Source organism: Dermacentor andersoni, chromosome 9 (assembly GCF_023375885.2).
Source record: "Dermacentor andersoni chromosome 9, qqDerAnde1_hic_scaffold, whole genome shotgun sequence".
Taxonomy (NCBI): Eukaryota; Metazoa; Arthropoda; class Arachnida; order Ixodida; family Ixodidae; genus Dermacentor; species Dermacentor andersoni.
The window spans coordinates 18,397,431-18,417,900 of NC_092822.1; the positions used below are offsets into that span (position 1 = coordinate 18,397,431).

At 45.6% G+C, this 20,470-nt stretch overlaps 1 protein-coding gene and 1 long non-coding RNA gene across 2 annotated transcripts; both read left to right on the plus strand.

The window, feature by feature from the left end:
- The first annotated feature begins 1,945 nt into the window (after window positions 1–1,945).
- Window positions 1,946–17,709, plus strand: LOC126527160 (ATP-binding cassette sub-family C member 3-like). Its single transcript, XM_050174912.3, has 8 exons — window positions 1,946–2,016; window positions 3,490–3,700; window positions 5,718–6,028; window positions 7,556–7,888; window positions 10,739–10,840; window positions 12,735–12,908; window positions 14,693–14,851; window positions 17,400–17,709. The coding sequence occupies exons 1-8, from the start codon at window positions 1,957–1,959 to the stop codon at window positions 17,577–17,579; spliced, it is 1,530 nt and encodes a 509-aa protein (XP_050030869.2). The 5' UTR covers window positions 1,946–1,956; the 3' UTR covers window positions 17,580–17,709.
- Window positions 17,710–17,832: 123 nt separating this feature from the next.
- On the plus strand, window positions 17,833–19,972 carry LOC129383778 (uncharacterized). Its single transcript, XR_011890262.1, has 2 exons — window positions 17,833–18,362; window positions 19,210–19,972. It is a non-coding gene; the product is annotated as an uncharacterized lncRNA (long non-coding RNA).
- Window positions 19,973–20,470: the final 498 nt, after the last annotated feature.

Sequence of the window (20,470 nt, forward strand, 5' to 3'; positions counted from 1 at the left end):
CGAACGACAGTGCATCTCTAGGGCAAGTCTGATGGCGCGTTGCTCTTAAATGGTGTCATCCACATAATTATGTTCAAGCTGATAAGTCTGGCAGTCTAACCCGCTAGAATTTGTAAATTGCTATATGTGCCATAAGTTAATTAACTAAAAACATCATTAGTAAAAAAATGTTAACTTGTCGATTATGCATTTCTATTTTTTGTACATGTACGCCTCTTCCGGTAGACCAGCTCATGGACTAGAATTGTGCTATCAGTCACAGAATAGAAAAACCGAATGTCACTAAGCGCAATAACTAAACCTGTTTTGGAAGTGACAGTTCGCGTTTGTGGTTGCATAAAACGATATACTAAGTATATCTGGAGTCTAATTACTTCAGTAACGAAAATTCTTAACATGAAAGGTAGCAGTTCGATGCTGAAACAGAAAGGCCAACAGGAAAACAAATGGAAATTATCTAAACAGTGTTATGGTACCGGGCAAATTATTGAAACCAGTGTTTGGTCGCATCAGTTATTGTCTGCGCGCGTCTATTCTAATTTGACTGCATCGTTAATTTTTCTTAGCGCTGTTAGTGCCACAAAGGTTTTGCTGTGGAATTTTCATCTTCCTTATTTGAATATCGCTTCCGCGCAACAATCTCTAACCATGTTTGTTCTCATCCTCTTTTGCGACGCCTTGCTCAATTCGAGAGCATTTTTTTTGCAGACGCGGATCATGGTCTGCAATCAAGGGCATTACCTTCGGCACATGGACAAGCTTGTCTTGGTTGACGGGAGGCGTATCAAAGTCTACGACAAGCTTCAAGATCTTGTGACAGACCCGGACTCGCCGAAGAACTTTCGAGAAGCTCTTGAACAACGCAGTGACCAAAATTTTAATCAAACCGGGTGAGATTACTAGCCAGTAGCAGTGAGTGTGTTCGTTGTGGTATAATGATTATAACTTGGTCTCAGTACCATCTCTAACGCTGTAAAACATACATTGTTGATAGTATCATAAGAAGCCAACAAACACTGACACCAAGGACAACATAGGGGAAATTAGATGTGTTTAATAAATTAAATGAAGAAACGATAAATTAATGGAAATCAAAGTGGATAAGGACGTTCCACGTCCGCCGCCTAGGTCTATGAGTGGATGAGTGGTGGCGCTGGCTAACACTACCAGGGTTCTACTCGGACACATAAATACCCAAGAAAGTGGATGGGGAAACAGCGCCGCGGTAGCTCAATTGGTAGAGCATCGCACGCGAAATGCGAAGGTTGTGGGTTCAGTTCCCACCTGCGGCAAGTTCTTTTTTCATCCACTTTGATTTCCATTAATTTATTGTTTCTTCATTTCATTTATTAAACACATCTAATTTCCCCTATGTTGTCCTTGGTGTCAGTGTTTGTTGGCTTCTTATGATATGACTAATAAAAATCGGGCCCCTCGGTCAACCCCCTCTCTTCTCGTTTATTGTTGATAGTATGGCGTTCCTGTCGTCAATATATGGATCGCAGATTTACATATCCGCAGAATTGTTTCAAAAACGCGAGAGATGTGAAAACATAATGACTTCACGACGCCGACCACGTAGTGTGGAGTCAACATGTACACTGCGCAGGCCGCACGCTCAGGTTGGGCTAGGGAAGTCTACCGGTTTCGGGTTTCTTGTCTTACGCAGCGAAATAAAATAAAGTGCCGTTGTTCCACAGCATTGCTGCTACCGCGAATATTATGAAACAGTTTTATGACGCATTTTTCTAAGGGACACAGTGAGATAATCAGAATCGGCGATAGTCCTGTGTATCTCACTGTGTCACGCGTAAAATTGCGCCCTAAACCGTGTTTCATAATACTCGTAAACAACTAGCCCACTTAAGTTTTGAATGCTGCCTTGAATTTTGTCTGTAGGCTGGCTACCACAATGTGAACCTTCGCCCTGTTCTTTTCAGCACAGGCTACGAGGATATGGAAGAGAATGATACAGTTGGACGAATAACCCAAGAAGAGGGGGGCAAATCGACAAAAGTGAGTGCGGTCGAAGCTTTTAAAGCGACGAGGTTTCCTTGGCCATCCGGCCAGCTTATTGTTTGCATGGCTGCCGGGTATGACGGCGTGACAGGGTGGAGACGACGGAAGCATGACGACGGAATGACGTGCGGCGTGACGGCGATGGCTGCGCACCCTGTACCGCTTGTTTGCTCCGCGAAGGCCACATACCCCTCCAACAATTCGCTTTAGATTCATGCGGATTCCACGGATTCATGCGGACGACGCAACGAGCTATGGAAAGAAGAATGATAGGTGTAACGTTAAGGGATAAGAAAAGAGCGGATTGGGTGAGGGAACAAACGCGAGTTAATGACATCTTAGTTGAAATCAAGAAAAAGAAATGGGCATGGGCAGGATATGTAATGAGGAGGGAAGATAACCGATGGTCATTAAGGGTTACGGACTGGATTCCAAGGGAAGGGAAGCGTAGCAGGGGACGGCAGAAAGTTAGGTGGGCGGATGAGATTAAGAAGTTTGCAGGGACGACATGGCCACAATTAGTACATGACCGGGGTAGTTGGAGAAGTATGGGATAGGCCTTTGCCCTGCAGTGGGCGTCACCAGGCTGATGATGATGATGATGATGATGGATTCCATGCACTGTGGTAGTTCAGTGAAGCTTTAGTGAGCCGTCAAGACGAAACGGTGCACCTCGACGAGAGACGCGCAGCGGCCTTCGGAGACAAGGCACCCCACAACTAGCCATCGGCCCCGAGCATGTGACCTTTCCCTCAGGCCAGACACCCACCTAGCCGACCGCGAATATCCTTGAACTGTAACCAAAAAGCACCTAGTCAGTTTAATACTTGTAACTATAGATTTTCATACTGCGGTGCTAGTGTCCACGGATGCTGTAAACAGGGCAATTCAAACAACATGGGAATGATGTGTAGTACATGGATTTGCCTACAGTTCGTCCTTCTGGCTTTAGGTGCCTTCACGACTTTGCAAAGTGATGGATTTTAAGGGAGTACTGTGTTATGAAAAATTGAATAATCATTATTAAAATTGTCCAACGGCAGGGTTCGAACACAAAACTTCTAGCACAGAAGTCCGATATTGAAACCGTTACGCCATGTGCGCATGGAGAAGCGGAACCACTGCAATTAGCAGAGATTATACGCACTTTCAGAGCCTTATTACCCTCTGCATTAGGAAAAGTATAATTGGCTTTGAAATGCAGGCCAATTTAGGCCTAGATAAAAGGTAATAAAACCACAAGAGCGTCTGAAGCCCTAAGAGCGGATATCACACAAATCCATGTACCACCCATCATTCCCAGGGTGGCTGAACGATCACACCGCCAGAGTTCCCTGCACTAATTGTAGGAAATTCTGTGCTTGTAAAATTGTCACGTTCTACGCCATTGTTGTGTCATCGTCATCCTTTCCGTAGTAACGCTGATGGAGCGAAGAACGACTTAAAGCTTTCCTTTCTTCTTCGTTTCAGACAGATTGGCAGCTTCTGTGTAGCCTCTTGCGCTTAGCCCAGTGGCCTGGACCCATCGCAGTGCTCGTGTTCGCAGCAGGGGCGTGCGCTTTCGCTTTCGAGCAGATCTGGATCAAGGAGTGGACGGACACAGCGGCACACGCGGACGCCGCGTCTGGAGCGGAAGATCAGCTTTGGGTTCAAGTCCTCGTGTCTATGTGCATCGCAGACGGTAAGCTACAGTCCGTTAGCCACCTACAGGGATGCTGCATTCTAGGTGATCGCAGATGTATGTAATAGTTAACATGTAGATAGTTTTAACGTGACTTCACGGAAGCAGTATCTCACCGTGATAGTACCCGAACATGGCGGCCACGATGACGTAGTGCGCCATATTATCACGCACACGTCGTTTCTGTTTTTGAAAAGGACCGTTTTTCGCCACATTATCACTGTTATCCTGCTGTCACGTTTTCTGTTCACACATCTTCTCGACTTGCTAGTACACCAAGATGGCGGCCACGAGACGTCAGTTCAAGTTGTCTGTACTAGTTAGAGAACTGACTTTTCACAATCAAGCGTGCAGTAGACGGGAATGCTATCAGCTGTCTCTCTAGACATCGTACAGAATCTCATAATTACGAAGCATTCTACGCGCTGTGAAATTTCGCGGCTGAAAGTACGAGCCCCTGCAATTGGCTGATTTTCTATTGGTTTGAAGCTGCTTTGGAGACACTGTCACACTGTTATTTGCAATTGATGATTTGCATTGACTTTATCTTGACCGCCGTCGTGGAGCATTACGAGAATCTGCGTAAACAAGAAACGTGGCAAAACAGGCTCGTTATGCACCGTGCAACAGATCGACAACTGTGATAATCAAGTGGAAAACGGTCACCGTCCTAAGGCAAAGCAATCTATACGCGTGATAATATGATGCGCTCTCGTCATCGTGGCCGCCGCGTTTGGGTGCTAGCGCGGTGAAAAGGCCACCTCCGTGACATCCCTTAAAAACAATCCATACGACGCTTTGCTGCTCTCTTGTGAGATTGCTAAAACTAACTCACGCGACTACCTTCAAAGCTGTCTCCGCAGTACGTTACTGACATTGTATGCATCTCTTCTCAGTAAACCTGCAACATCGACAGTACACTATATTCGCTCTTACAACCAGCTACGCTTTGATGTGGCCTGGAAGTGTCCGACTCCTCGAAGTGCAAACTAAAGGACAAGCACAAGCATCTACTCCTGTGAACTTTCGAATAGTGTCACACTACTATCCACAATGTCACCTACTGTGAGAGGTTCACTGTTGTATCTGGACGTACTTTCTTTATGCGGAAAGTACGTCGACCTTAATCATGTATCAGAAAACTGATTCTATATCCGTGAGGTCTACGGCACTCTCGCGTGGGCAATGTCGGGATTCTTTGTGAACATTAGTGCTTGTCTGGATGTGTTTTACATTAACATAATTTACGCATATATTTCTGCAGTACTTATTTCACCTTTGAGAATGAGTGTGAATATTGAAAGTGTGTTATATCTGAACGCTTTGTATGTCAAAACATTTCTTTCTTTCGCTCTGCTCTTCGTTTTAGTGTAGAATTTTTATTTGCTATGTTTTTTTCATTCTGGTAGGTGTTCTTTTTTCTTTATTGCTATGGCTAAGATTTTGGCACAGGTGGCCCTTTCAGTCGGCTTGCTTCTTAACTTCCGAGTCTAATGAAGGAGCAAGGTGGAATTTTTCAGAGTATATGACCGTACATTGTTAGGCGGCAGCCTGTACGATGCGTCCTTGTCGATGCCTTAGCCTTCATCAGAAGCAACGTAACACTGTTCTCTACAAATTATATCTTGATATCTTGCATCTTCATAACCATGAAAAGGCATTGTCACCGCTTCATTTGCAGAAGACCTAGTCCATTTCTCAAGACTATCGCAGTTACAACATTTGTGATGCGTCGTTTATGTTCTGAAAGGTTTTTTTTCTCAATTGAGCTGGTGAATGTTATAACGCCCTAACTACTAGATGCGTGGATGGGCACTTTTCGAACGTGCTTTCTAAATAACACGCCTGCGTGATGCGGCATAAAATGTCTACGATGTCATATCGGGTGAAGTACAGTTAAGTGGGGTCAGGTAGACTTTCACTAGATGTTTTCAGGCACAGTTATCAAAGATGCTCGGTGACACCACCAGGTGAGCATATCATTACTGCCACGTCACAACCATTTTTCCCGACGCAGTGGCCTTACGCATGGTGGGGAGCTTTCTGCTGAGCATGTCGGCGCAGAGGATGTCTCGCTCGCTGCACAGTGAAATGCTGGACCACGTGCTGCACAGTCCGGTGTCCTTCTTCGACGCCTCCCCGCAGGGGAGGATAGTGAACCGCTTCTCGGCTGACATCGACAGTATCGACTCAAGAACGTTTCTAAGCGCCAAGCAAAGCGTTCAGAACATTCTCATTACACTCGCCAAGATAGCTGTCATCGGAACCCAGTCGCCCGTGGTGCTGGGCGTCACAGCAGTGGTCACCGTACTGGCCGGATACGGAATGGTCAGTCTGCCACGTATCCATACGTAGCAAGTAGAAATATGGGGCAAAGTTCCTACTCTAACTTTATTTCATAGCAACGCTGTAGAACGAACGCTGAGGAAGTCGTACATTATTATTATAGTTCATGGCTACTTTACATGCATTAAACTGAAAGGAAATAACTTCATCAACAGATGAGCGGAAGTTTTTTTCAGTGTTAATTGTCTCATCAGTTGAGATAATTTTACCAAAAGAGAAAGAATTAAATTTTGACAGCAATTCTTAAGCAAATTTCTGATTACCTAAAGAATTGATTTCTTCAACAACAGCATGTATGATGCACGAGCGTGATGGGCGGTATGAGCAATGTACACAGCGTGTGACGTATTCGCGAATTTGGCAGCGAACGTGGGAGCCACTCATACGAGTACAGTGAACTCTCACTTGAGTGAACTTCAAGGGACCGAAGGAAATAGTTCACTTAACTGAAAGTTCACTAAACTGACTATTCACTAGACCAACATAAGACATGGCATACAGAGTCAAAAGTTTGAAGTGCAACTCATGGAGCAACAGACATGACATCCATAGTGTTAGAAATGTGTGAAATGGAATTTGTACATATCAATGAAAAACACACCACGTGGGTCGCTTGTGTGCACACGCGGAACCGACGAGACTGGAAAGAAAGAGACGACGACCATGCCGCGACTAGCCGGTCGGAAAAAAACACACACCACGTGGTTTGTGGTGTGACAGATCGCTGCTTTGCTCTTGCGGCGTTGTAAGCGCAAGCGATGTTACTTTGTTCATGGCCTCCGAGATTACATGCTTGCTCGTTTTGTGCGGGCAATCTCGGAGGCGATGCCTCGTTGCCGTTCCTTTTCCGCGCCGCCACTTTGCCCCAGGGGCGCTGTAGCGCCAGCGATTGCTGCTGGAGCGGAGGTTTGGTGAGGGCGTGCATTGGTTGCGCCCGCAGTACAGTTCAGTGCAAGCCTTGGTCCTCTGAGCGAGTTCGTTAAACTGAAGTATTGACTGTTCCGAAATTCGTTTAAGTGAAACATTTTTGCATAGAATCTATAAGAAAACTGCCGGGGATTTTAAAAAGTTCGTTATTCTGAAATATTGGATGAACCGACGTTCGTACAACTGAGAGTTTACTGTAATACATTGTGTAGTAAAACTAATAGAGGTTAATCGCCGAACCGTGCAATTCAGTTTGTGTTTCGTCTTTCTTCGCGCTGTAATAGTGTTTCGCAGTGGCTGCTCGAAACGCCATGTTTGACGTAGTTTGTTGACCTCGTAACCGAGATTGAAATCCGGGCCTCGCCACCTGCCAGCTCTACGTAACCCGACAGTGTGTGTCGGTGGGCGGAAGCGCGTGACAAGCTTCTCTTGCGCAAGTCACCTTGCGCAGGAGAACTATGAAGGAACTCTTAGCTATTCGATCTATTGTAGACTTCTAAATATAGACCTCTTTATCCGATCTCCTGTCCTTTCTTCCTGTCCTCTTTCTATGAAATGTTTCCTGCATATTTATCTGCGCAGAATCTGGCCGTCAAAGCTTCGCACAGTTGCCGTTACTACGAGAGCGTGGCGACGTCGCGCTTGCTGCAGCACGTCTCCGAGACCATCGATGCACTGAGCAGCGTCAGAGCGTACGGCGCGACCGACCGATTCCGGCGACACTTCTGCCGCCTGACGGACAACACGATGCGGGGATTGGCGAGCTTCAGCGCCACCTATCGATTCACGCGCATGCTCACTTCGGTCGCTGGATTTGTGGTCGTCGTGTGTACGCTCCTGGCCAACACCGTGTTCGCCGGACCCGACAAACCAGACCCGAGCAGCCTCGGCCTGGCGTTGAGCTCGGCTACCTCGGTATATGTTATGTCCCTGTTGCCGCATCTGCTCCTTGCCATGTTTAAGAAGTCTTTCCGACGCTACTTATTGTTCTATCTTTCCTCTTTCCTTGCCCTGTTTGTATTTTCAATCTCTATTTTTTCTATTCTTTTCTCCCCAAATAGTGGGCAGGGGCTGTGTGCCTATTCCGGTGGTGGCAGTTGCCAGCCTGCTTGTTGCCTTCTTTACCATCATGTCAGTCGTATATGGTAAAATTTTTCAAGCACAATAATAATTATTCCCTCCTTCGCACGGAGATGCGAACTTGTGCGGTCACGAGAAACAGCGAGCTTTCTTCTTTACATCTATTATTGGCTGAGCCAATATAGGTTATCGTCATGGAATAACCTTGGTGTGGGTTTAGATGTTCTTGAAAAATAAAAATACCGCCATGCCAGAGATTGTTTTCCCGTGACGTCACATACGCAGCTTCCAACAGTGTTAGCACCTAGGCATGGCGGCCACGATGATGTCTGTGCACCGTATCATCCTGCATACTTTGTCTTGCATTTGGATGGTGAGCGTTTTACCCGCGATTATTGCTGTTTCTTTCTTTTTTTTTGTCGCTCGACGAGCCTGTCGAGCTGCAGATCCCGTTTCTTGTTTGCGTGGCTTCCAGACGTGCTAGTACCCCAAGATGGCGTCAATGACGGTACAGCGACGGTAATTCAAATCATCTGTGAATGGACGAAACGCATTTTAATCATCTCTAAAACGATTTATACGCATTGATAACACCGTAGAACGATACTAAGTATCTTAATTAAACAGCGGAATTCGCTGCGGCTCACCCTTGGATTACACTAATTCCGTCATTGGCTCTCAAACCTCAGAGCGGTGTCCTTGTAAGCTCAAGCGCCGGGTGGAGCTTTCGCGTCGTTGTGTTCATGGGACGTTAGGTGTCTGCGTCGCGCATGACAAGGGTAAATGGACATCGGGGTAGCCTATAGCGTTGCGCTCTTAAGCTAGGCGATGTGGCAGCGGAAGAGAATAAGAGTGCTGTACCCAGGAATTTGAAACATTGCCCCTGCGGCCATCGGTAAAACTTGACCGCAATGCAGCGGCGTGACTGAATAGGCAGCACTGATAAACGTAATGTTTCAAAAGACCCCCAAATTTCAACAACTTCCAGTCATCAGAATCAAGATGGTACGTCTTTCTATTAACGTGCCTATTTACAGGGCTTATTCGTAACTTCCGCGCTGCGTTATAGCGGTGTTTTAATCGTGGCCGAAATTCTGCCGCAATGCAGCAAAAACGTTAAGACTAAGTGTCGTACATATGCTTGTCAATAAAAGGGTGTGCCCTAGCTCTCGACGTTGCTAACTTAAAGGTGTTGATATTCGGCCAGCCTTCTGAATTATCATTTTTTTGAATATGCTACCCATTTAGATTGAGTAATGCTTTAGCACTGCTGTGAAGTTCGGCGGATAGCCGAACGGACAACTTCCAAAATTTCTGCACATGGCGTTTTTTGGGCTTAATCCTCTACAGTAAAATCCTGGCTTAGCGGATTCTAATGTTGCATGCTATTCATTGATTTGACGTTGGATCTATAGCGTTTTATACGCTTTCATGGCGTTGTATGTAGTTGCATAGCGCCTAGCGGTTCCGCCAATACAAGCCGTTCAGGAATAGTGTGAAGGCAGATGTCGTCTTGTTACAGCACATCCACGTACTTGTTTATAATGGGTTACCCGGTTGTTCCAGTGAAAATTCGTCCGGTCTGCGACTTTTCGGATTCTCCACTTTAAGCGAATAGTTGGTATCGAAACCTAGCTACGGCTCCTTGCGAGTAACAATCACCAGTCTGGAAGACTGTGTCTGTGCTAGCTGCATGTGCCACAAGCGATTTCAGGAGTCGGAAACACGTCATGAACACCATGCTTTGGACACCACTAGCCTGAGCGATATTAGGTCAAGGACTAATCCAAGCTTACTAGTATGAACATGGGAGCAATTTTGAAGTCACTGAAGCAGATGAGAAGGTATATCGATGTGAAGCTTTTTTTGGAACAAGGTATACCTCGTAGAGACAGTGGTCAGAGCCGGAAATAGCGCGTAAAAAGATATCTCGCCAATAGGGGGTGTCCGCATTGAAACCCGAGCAGCGGATTTCTCTCCGAAACTAACAGAAATTGGTTTCGAAAGCCACGCGTTCGCGTATCGCAGCCTGCCGAAGCGATTGTAGGAGCCGGAAACACGTCATGACCGCCATGTTTAGAACACCGCCTCATAACTACAAATAATGCAAAGAGTCTTGACAGAGCGGTCAAACGCCAAGGCAGACGGTTGAGAGCCTTGGTAAAGGAGGAGTTGCATGACATTTCTTAATTGTCAATGTTTTATGTTAAATGAAGCTCCACACAACCGAAACCCTAGAAAAAATGCTGGCAAGCGTCGGAATGCTACGAATAAATAAATAAATTATTACTTTATCCCATGAACCGATTTCGGTATCGGTACGCCGTAGCTCGATGCATCGCGTCGTCATGTTACACTGGCTCATTCCATTTCTGCAATCGCCACAGTTGCCAGTCGGTAAGCGTAGCTAGCAGAAGCACGCGTAGCTCTCTCGCGTCTGCACGTATGTGTCAGTACTCCTTTAAAGTTTGTAGTCTTGACACTGAAAACTTATAGAGACTTCAGTTATTACTGTAAAGTTTCCGACGTTAGTTAAAGATTGTACGCAGAAATACTTGCCGCGACTCTAGGGGTTTTCTTTCACCCGACCGCTAGTTTAAGTGTAGGTCAGCTAATCTGCTTGCATATGCATATCTTCATGGGCTAGCAAAAGCCTCGCTGACGCTTCGATGTCTGCAATTGCAGGTTCCACTTTCGTTGATGTCACTGTGCGTGATGCTGTTCAACGTACTGCAAATGATCGTGTCCTTCGAGCGTTGCGTCGAGTACAGTGAACTTCCGCCAGAGGTACTTTCCTTGGACCACTTGCGCCCTTGCAATGTGCTTCTTTCATGTCGAAACTCTAATAGGCACTATTTCAGCATGCTGAAGGCATAAGGAGCAGCAATCACTTATTACAGATCAGCACGTGATGCAAACATTCTGAAATTGGGGAACACACGCTTTAGGTAATTTTTAGCGACCAAGTATATATCACGAAAAGTGGTTAAAAATGACACGAGGCCGTTTGAATGTATTGAGGCCTGAAATTGGATTTTGTAAGCACTTTGTAAGCACTCAGCCAAATTTTTCTTTATGCGGCTTTAGGTGAAAATTACGTTTCTTGTTAAGGACGGATACTTATTGCCTGAGGCGGGAAAAAGACAACACAAAGAGAAGGAGCACGAGAAAAGCATGAGCCCAAATACAGAAAAAGAAAACGGGGACACTTAAGCTCTTATGAGTTTTGAATACGAAAGTATTAATGCCCAATTGAACGCCGCTGAGCGGTCCGTTCAATTTTGCGTTCAGAGTAGTCTACCATGGCCGTACGTGCTGCCCGAGCCTACAAGCAGCAGCAGCCTGCGGTACCAACGCCGCATGGCACCGACGTCCTGCGCGACGAGAGAGCTAGGAAGCAGGAGCGGCCACCAAGGCCGGCAGGTTCGCGCACCAGCTAAACCCCGTGGGCGCGAGACAGGTAGGGACCACGCGCCGGCTTCCGAGAGCGATAGCTAGGGTGACGTGGCGTCGTGGCGATGCCTGCTCCCCTCAGGCAGCACCTGGTGCGCTAGTGACCCAGCAGGTGTCACCTTTCGCCCGCTCTGCTCCGTGAAGGCGAGCTCGTGACTTGGCGTCGCTGCCAATGGGAATTTAGGTGCCGTTTCGCTGCTACAGACGCCACCGGCTTAATTACTGAATGGGGCATCTGACGCTTTCGTATCGAAAAGGAAAGCCCATCTCAACCGCCGTGATTGCTTAGTGGCTATGGTGTTGGGTTGCTTAGCACGAGGTCACGGGGTCGAATCCCGGCCATGGCGGCCGTATTTCGATGAGGGGAAATGCGAAAACACCCGTCTACTAATATTTAGGTGCACGTTTAAGAACCCGAAGTGGTCCAAACTTCCGGGGTCCCACACTACGGCGTGCGTCATAATCAGATCGTGGTCATGGTGCGCAAAACCTCAGAATTTTTTTTTGAAGCCCATCTCGCGCAATAAGTCTCAGTCCTTAATCATGAATCAAATAGGCCCTCAAGATGTTCTACATGCTCAAGGTTTATTGCTCTTCACAGATTTGGAACACCAACATGATTGCAAATCAGGTCGGACTCTTCTATCGCTTTCTGTATAATCACATTTACTTAAGCTGTGTTGCGTTTACTTCTTGATATTGTACAAACTTGAGTTTATCTTAAAATTTTTGATTACTTGACTAGCGCGTGACTCTCTTACTCTACATTTTGCTTCTAAAAGAAGTATGGACACGCCACGCTGGCAATTATCCTGAAGAAACGCAGTACAATAAGTTAATGAATCAGGCCATGTGAGGAACATTATATCAATAGAAAAAGGTCAGTTCGGCTGGTCATTCTACAACATACGAAGACTGATCACAAAGACCGATGTAGAAATTTTGTAGAATTTGGCAAGATGTTCCTGCCAGAAGGCCCTAAATACAGTTTCTGACGAATTTGCTCAATCTTTCTGCGAATAACCAGTCCTGAAGTTTACTGACCACAGTATACCAAAAAAAAAATTAATTTACGACGTTCGCATTTAGACTACGCATGTATATAAGTAAACGGACAGTAGTATAGCAGTAAACGCAGATCGTTCTTACTCATATATATATATATATATATATATATATATATACATCGTTACATCTGTAAAGGACGTTTTCCAAATTCATTGTTCAGGAGGATGTTTCATCTACGCTGACTGAAGAAGCGAAAGCTGCAGTTGATGATGAACTCTCGAGTTGGCCAAGCGAAGGCAGGGTAGAGTTCCAGAACTATTCCGCCTCCTACCGTCCCGGCATACTACCCAACGTCCTCACCAATGTCACCTTTGCGGTCAATCCCAGCGAAAAGGTGAGTACTACGCTAATTAGTACGTGACAAGCATAAGGGCAGCAACTACAATGAACAGTGACTGTTGAACTAAGCGAATCTTGGCTCCAGTGGCGCAAACTAGAAGGAAGACGCGTGTTCCAAACCAATAGTAATAATAGATTGAACTCGAACGATGCAGACACACCTGTAGTCGCTCAACCTTTAATACCACTGCCTCGCAGGACACTTTTTCATTGAAGTCGAGCTGGATGTGAACGAAATTTCTCTGTCGCGATTGTCGGCCTCGCGCAAGCTGCAGACGTGAATCAATTGTGACGGAGAAATTCAATCCCGATTGGGGTCGACCGCAATCGAAAGCGCCCAATGAGACAGCGGCACAACGATTAATCACGCACAGTAAGGAGCAAACATCGAATGCTTTGTAAGGAAGGCGGAATAAGCTATGGGGCATTCAAGGAACCCCAACCCCAAATCTGCAGTGCCTTCCGCAGGAAAAGCAGAAAGGCGCACGTCCGCCGGGAACGCGTTTGGGAATAAAAGTCACGCTAGTTCATCGACTTTCTAAAACAAGAGAAGCTTAATTCATTTCACTCGCAGCCGTGGACAGCTCAGCGTTAAAATGCATTTCGATTGACAGAGACATTGTTTTTAATGGACTTAACAATCTTTGGGGACTAACGACGATTTCTTCAGACTGTAAAAAGGTTTCGTGGGCCAATGCCAAATATAGGGCAGTCTAACAGCGGCAAAATACCGCACGCTGATACGGTACCACTGTGCGGTGGTACCATAGCCTATGGCACTCGTAGTAAGCGTAGCGTTCTTGCCATCCCTCCCTCGTGACAGCTCGCGTTTTGAGACGTTGCTGTTGGGACGCTACACATTCTCAGATGGAAGACACAGCTGCTGGCGTTTGAAACGCTGCACCTCGGGTCGTAGCGCCTGGCACCAGATGGGGTCGCAGACACCGCACGCGGTTCCGAACTGGTCTTTGAGGTCGTGGCGTTACAAATAACGGTTGGCTTCCGCGTACGGCTAAGGCACGGTGGCCACATATAGTACCTCAAATACGACAACCTCCCATAGCATGATACACTCATGCTTGGATAGCTTTCAGGGTTGGTTCTTCATAATTATTATTATAGCGAAAACTGTATATGACTAACCTTCCGTAGTTTTTTTTCGGAGTCCGGCAACAGAAACAAATAATCATGTGGGCCGATCTTGGTGGTGATAGCGCAGAAAGGGCGCAAGCTCAATGGCACATACCCCTGTGGGCTCGGGAACCTGTAACGTGCCGTTGAACTATTGTCACACCTGGGACCCAGGCACATGGGTAAAAGCGGATGTTTTAGAAAAAAATGTTTCGTACAAATTTTTCAAAAATGACTTAAAAATTATCTGCGCCAACCGCGCAAACGGACTAGTGCCACTGTTAGTGCGTGCAAATTTTTTTTTTTAATTAGCCCCTCACGTACACAGATTTCTCTATTCGCTATCACGTGCATTGCTTGCCCCCGGCGCAAAAGTAGATGTAAATATAGAAACAAGAAATTGCTGTGATGATGCTGTTTTACTAGATTGGAACATACATTGCATGGAACATAGATTGGAACGTACGTATAATCGAACGTTGTAATCTCCTTTTCCGCGCAGGCATCTTGCGGTGTGCGATTCTTGCTTACTTATTTGGAAATAGCACCTGTCGTTTCTCTGCCTCTCGTCGACATCTATAGAGTGCCTTTGCTTAAAACTGCAAATAGAAAAGAGAGCAGCATGACATTAGTACTTGGCAATTTCAGATCGGTGTTGTCGGACGCACAGGGGCGGGCAAGTCATCCCTAGTGCTCGCTCTACTGCGCATGCTCAGAGCATCAGAGGGCCGCATCATGATCGACAACGTGGACATAACTGGAGTGCCGCTCCGGAAACTGCGTCGAATCATCACCGTCATACCTCAGGTAACTTCAATCGGAAACTGTGGTGCTGTGCCAACCACGTTTCAGGGTTCCCCTACAATAAAAAAGGAAATGTCTGTAATCGAAGAAGCCGTTGACATCAACTTTGATATTGTTACGGCTTAGCATGCACAAAGTCGCGGTTTGTAAGTTACACAGCATACGATGTACTGTAGCGTCCAGTGCAAGAATCGCACACGGCAGACTAGCGTACAACAGTACAAGAATCACTCAACGATGAAGAATCTAGCGAGTTGGAAACTGTGGGGTTGAAAACGTGCTCTTAGGACAAAAGAACGACAACACCGCGTCACCATATCGAGCGAATATGTTTGCCCCGTGCCGGACACCAACGGCTAATCGTACGCGTGTAAATTCACGCGACCTGCGGTGCGTTTGAACGATCCTGTTCGTCCATGCCGGTGCCCCGCTCCGAAGCCTCGCGAGACGGTCCAGCAAAACGTGGCGACTGGCAAGTGACGAGTCCGCGCGCTCTGCTTACTCCGAGCCAAAGAGGAAGAGGTTGTTCGCAGCGCAACACTCGCACCATCTCTCGCACTATTCTGCGACTACACCAACTGAGCCACGCGGGGCAGCCGGATTACAGGATATGTGAGAACCATGCGGGGAGAACAACATCAGGGGACGCGTGAGATTCGGGCGTCCCCGCAGAACATATCCACGATAGGCGCGCACAGTAAGTGACGACACAGCCTTTGTCCTTCTGTGCCTTCATTTACTATGCGCAGCTGTCATGGATGGGTCACCGGAATAGGGTCAAACCCAGAAGTGCTACACCGCTAGTTTACGCAGCTGTTTACATTTTACCAAGTGAAGGTAGCAAGACACCCAATTCATGATTGCAGGTAACTGCGTAAAAGACACATTGCACGTGTTGCTTAAGTTGCTATAAATGGCTCCTATACCATTTACTTCTATTGGTGCAACCTTTTGACATGACGAAAATAATTTGAACTTTGCAAACGTACCAATGTCATGTTTATATAAAGGTAGCTCTGTCGGTGTTACTTTAATTTTGAAAACGTGCGTCTTGTAAATGTTTAACACGCTAGGAATGTAATACATCTCACATAAGATCATGCGAGGTCATTGAACGAACCATGCATAAGAATACAGTGGTACGGAATTTCCTGGCTCGAACGGGAAACAAAATAGCGTTTTCATGAGAGTAGATCTCTAGTAGCTGTAAAAGGGGGGTGTCGAAAAAAAAAGAAGCGAGTTATGATACCGGATGTCTACGCACTTAAAATACAATTTACGGGCCTATAACAGGCCCTAAAGCTGTCATTTCAGGTTTACATTAGCACCAAATATTGTCTTCTGGGCCCATGCAGAGGCTCTATTAATGACAACTTCTGATGTGCATCATGGCGATAAATTATCATGTTTGAAGGAACACAGCCCACTAAACCCCTGTTTTGTGAGATTAATTTTGTTTTCCATATAAACGGTACGAGGCCAGTTGCGTCGATTACAAGATTCATCTGAAATTTAATGTGACTAGACACCAAAACGCTACAAGTTGTGAAAGCAGCAACAAAGATGCGCCATCTTAATATTTTGGGGTATAAATGTGTATTTTATCTCTGAGTATGTATGTACGAAGAAAAGAATTGCTCAACAATCCACCGAAGTTATGAACACGAACTTTCGAACGTTCGATGATCCAATGCCCTTTACTAATTGAGGAAGATTTGCCGGTCATAATCTGTGAGAGTTCTTGCAGTACCAAAAACTGGGGTATTTTGTGTGAGACAGACATCAATTTCGAAGTAACTCTATTTGTGAATTGTGGCGAACCTTTTCTGAGTGACCAAAATGAGCCTTACATTCCGCGTCAAAATGACGTCCGAGCATCTGTTTTTCGATGATGTTGATTGAAGATGTGAACTGATCGCACAAGACGCCTTGTCGCCTTCAAGTACATCGTCGCGTATAGCAGTTTGAGTCTTTCTCATAGCGGTGTTTTTGTCTTCCGCAAACCTTTTAATAACTTCCTTTATACTTACTAGGTGTTTGTGGAAAGAATCAGTGACATTCACGCAAGTTCCTCAATGGGTTGTACCATAATAAACAAAATGAGGCTTGCAGAAAACACAGGAAGTTTATTCTAGACCCATAGATGGTACTTATAAGTTAAACATACATGATAAGCACGCAAACAAAAAAATGGGCATTTTAGCTAAAGCTTTGGTCACTAGTGATGACCAATAAATCTTGTCATAAACCAACGAGCCAAAATTTAATTGCCCGTGCTGCACGATGACTTTCATGCGACCAAATTCATCCTTAGGGCAAATGACTTTCTTAACCATAAGGTAGTTACAAGTGTGTAAGTACGTAATTTCGTCCATCAGAAATTGAGAAATTGTGACACACTGACGACATTCAGCATACAGCCTTCGATGGGAAGTGCAGCTGAACACACGCAGTGTCGTTTACATTTTCACGACTTCACAATTAGAATTGGTTCCCCGTGAATCGACGTGGAATGATTTTCGTTATTTTTTAAATTTTCTGTGACTCTCAGGACCCGAGCCTCGTGAGGGGAACGTTGCGCATGAACCTGGATCCTACGGACTCGCACTCGGACAACGAAATATGGGATTGCGTGGAGAGAGCCCACTTGGCGAAGGTCGTCTCGAACGATCCCAGAGGACTGCTGCTTGAGACGGCCGACGGCGGCAGCAACCTGAGGCAAGTAATTTAACGAAAAGCATAGTCTCAGTGCGCCGATATGTGAAGACAAAAACCCTCTTGGTAGCATCGCTAGCGGCTTCGACACAATGATTTTGCTTCTTCTTGTCGCGCTTTTACGGTCGATAGTACTTGTCAATCGTAAGTTTACAGAACAGACGATGGGCTCTAAAAAAATTATGTGTATTGCTTTCCCAAAGTCGAGTTCATCGATGAACATGTGGCAAGCCTTAGTAGGGGGGGGGGTCTCCGAATTTATTTTGGCGACCTAGAATTATATAAAGCGCGCACGATGTTCGTCACTCGAGCGCTTTTGGCATTCTCTCCCCACCTGAATGCGGTCGCTGTCGGTGGGATTCGAACGCGCGACATCGCGCTCAGAAGCTGGACGCCAATGTCACTGTGCCACATCAGCGGGTCAGCAGTCACCGTGGATCCCCGTCACCTCTCTTGATGTTTCCGTCTCTCTTGAAATCAATGCCTCTGGTTACGAGCGGAACATAGTTTGAGAAACAGTTGCTCAAAGTCGTGACTTCTCTCTTCTTAAAGAGTCTAATTTGGCCTAATGTGTAACATATGTCTCCCCGGATTTCGGTGCCAGCGTGGGCCAGCGGCAGCTGGTGTGCCTCGCGCGGGCTCTGCTTCGCGGAACGAAGATCCTTCTGCTCGACGAGGCCACTTCGCAGATGGACGGCGACACCGACCAGCTCATACAGGTGGCCCTGAGGGACGCCTTTGCGCAGTGCACGCTTTTTACCATCGCACATCGTCTGCATACGGTCCTCGACTATGACAGGTAAAAGCAGTAGCTGTGAAAATGTTAACACTAAGCCTTGGTATGTTTGACTTGGGTGGTATTTGACGGGGACAAGTGGGAGCCCAGAGAAATCACGTCGCCGGAGACAAAGGAACACACCACATGAGACGTGCGTGAGGCTGCGCCCATCATGTGTTCCTCGCCAGGAGTTTTAAAAAAAATACATATGTTCCTCTGCGCTGCCAGCTTTTTCGTCAAGGGACAAGCCGGCTCCTTTGATACGAGTAAAAATTGAGCAGGGTTGAGGTTTAGTTTTAAGAAACCTCGCGTTAGAGGTTCGTGGGTGATCAAATTTGAACCCCACAGTATTAGTCAAAGAGCACCTGAGTCGAAGCACACGGACAAGGTTATCGGAATGCATTCGCGGCGAGAAACCGAGCCCACCACAGACTTGTTCTCAGCAACAGAATGCCACTTCCACCGAGTTAACCACGGCAGGTAATATATATATATATATATATATATATATATATATATATATATATATATATATATATATATATATATATATATATATATATATATATTTAAACGCTTTCGTTTCATTGTTCAATATCTCGTCACCTTACACCAATCTTAACCTTAAGATACGTTTAATGGTTGTAATTAGCTGAAAACATTGACTACTCTTCATTTTTGTGTTGCTGACTGTGTACTAAAGGATAAGGTGGTGCCTCTAAGCAAGTTGTTCTTGGCTGACAGAGAACGAACAATACAGGCTCGCATTTGAAAATTGGGTATCTGAAGTTCCCATAAGTGGCAATCTTGCGTGTTTTGTCACATCCTTCAAGGGAAAGCTCAACAAAATATCTTTTTATTTTTGCAGGATACTCGTTCTCGAAGACGGCAAAGTCAAAGAGTTCGACGCGGTATCTAGGCTACTTGCTGATGAATCGTCAATGTTCTTCAATATGGCCGCAGAGGCCGGCATCAATAGTGTTCGAAAGGACGAACTAATCAGTACTACTTTGTGATAATCTCGTTTTGCAGCCGTTTTTTTTTATCGCGAACCATCATTCCTATACAACTACACCCTACTGTCTAATTTATTTTTAATTGTTTATGGGTTCGAAGTTCACCAAGGAAGAGTGGGGCTTTACACTGAAGAGACCTTTTATGATCAGGTACTAGGCTAAAAGGTCGTGGCTAAAACAAAATTGCGGGCACCCTGGATTTTTGTCCCATCACAATAAGCTTTGTAATCAAAAGTGTGCGAGATCAACGAACTTCCATGAAACAGACACACCAGAAATACCATTGCTCCTTTTTATGGCCCAAGAAACAAAAAAAAAGAAGAAAAACAAAGGAACCAAGGGGAATAGGTTGCTGCACCTTCATGTACCTGCCATGTGGTTGAATAAACTCAAACTCAAAGTCAAGATGTGAATTATGGTATCAACAGCCTAGCTTGAACAGGTGCTCCGCTGCCATAATTTGAAATCTGAGGCGAAGGAAAACTGACCTGTATAACTGGGTTACACTTACTATCATTTCTGTTTCGTATCTCTAAAGTATATTACATGTTTGTGTGCATCGCTTTTACGTGTTTTTACTGTGCCATTTCCATAAACAGAGCTGTTGGTACTGTGTGCATGGTGTTGTGAATTATTCTGTCCTCTCTTTCGCTTTCTGTACCCTTACCTCTACCTCCCGTACAGTGTATTCAACCACAACTATACAACTAATTGTCCTCCCTCCCTTCCATTCGATGCATCCTTTCTCTCTCGTATCATCGTTTGCGCGCTCAATCGCACTTTTTCTTAACTTGCTCATGTTGGACTCACTCGTGGACTTTCACGTTCCGCAGAGGAAGAGCGTAGAAATCAAAATTAGCCCTTAGAAAGTGTTGCTGAGGGTAAATAAAGGTAATGAAAAATTTGTAAAGCCTAGAGTGGTAAATTGTACATCTAGAATATACGAAATAAGTCGGTCTAAATAAGTCGGAATACGAAATAAGTCGGATGACGCCATGGCGCCCTCATACGACTATCGGCTAGATGTGTGAAAATGTCACGAGAAATATTACCTTTATCAACGGCCACAAAAGCGCATGCAATGGTAACAACGTTCACGATATTGTGTCATTT

Bases quoted from the DNA above. Each gene is read 5' to 3' on its own strand.
- LOC126527160 (XM_050174912.3), top strand. From the start codon at position 1,957: ATGGAAGAGAATGATACAGTTGGACGAATAACCCAAGAAGAGGGGGGC. The intron at 2,017-3,489 runs GTGAGTGCGGTC...TCTTCGTTTCAG, and splicing joins AGGGGGGCAAATCGACAAAA to ACAGATTGGCAGCTTCTGTG. The intron at 3,701-5,717 runs GTAAGCTACAGT...TTCCCGACGCAG, and splicing joins GTCTATGTGCATCGCAGACG to TGGCCTTACGCATGGTGGGG.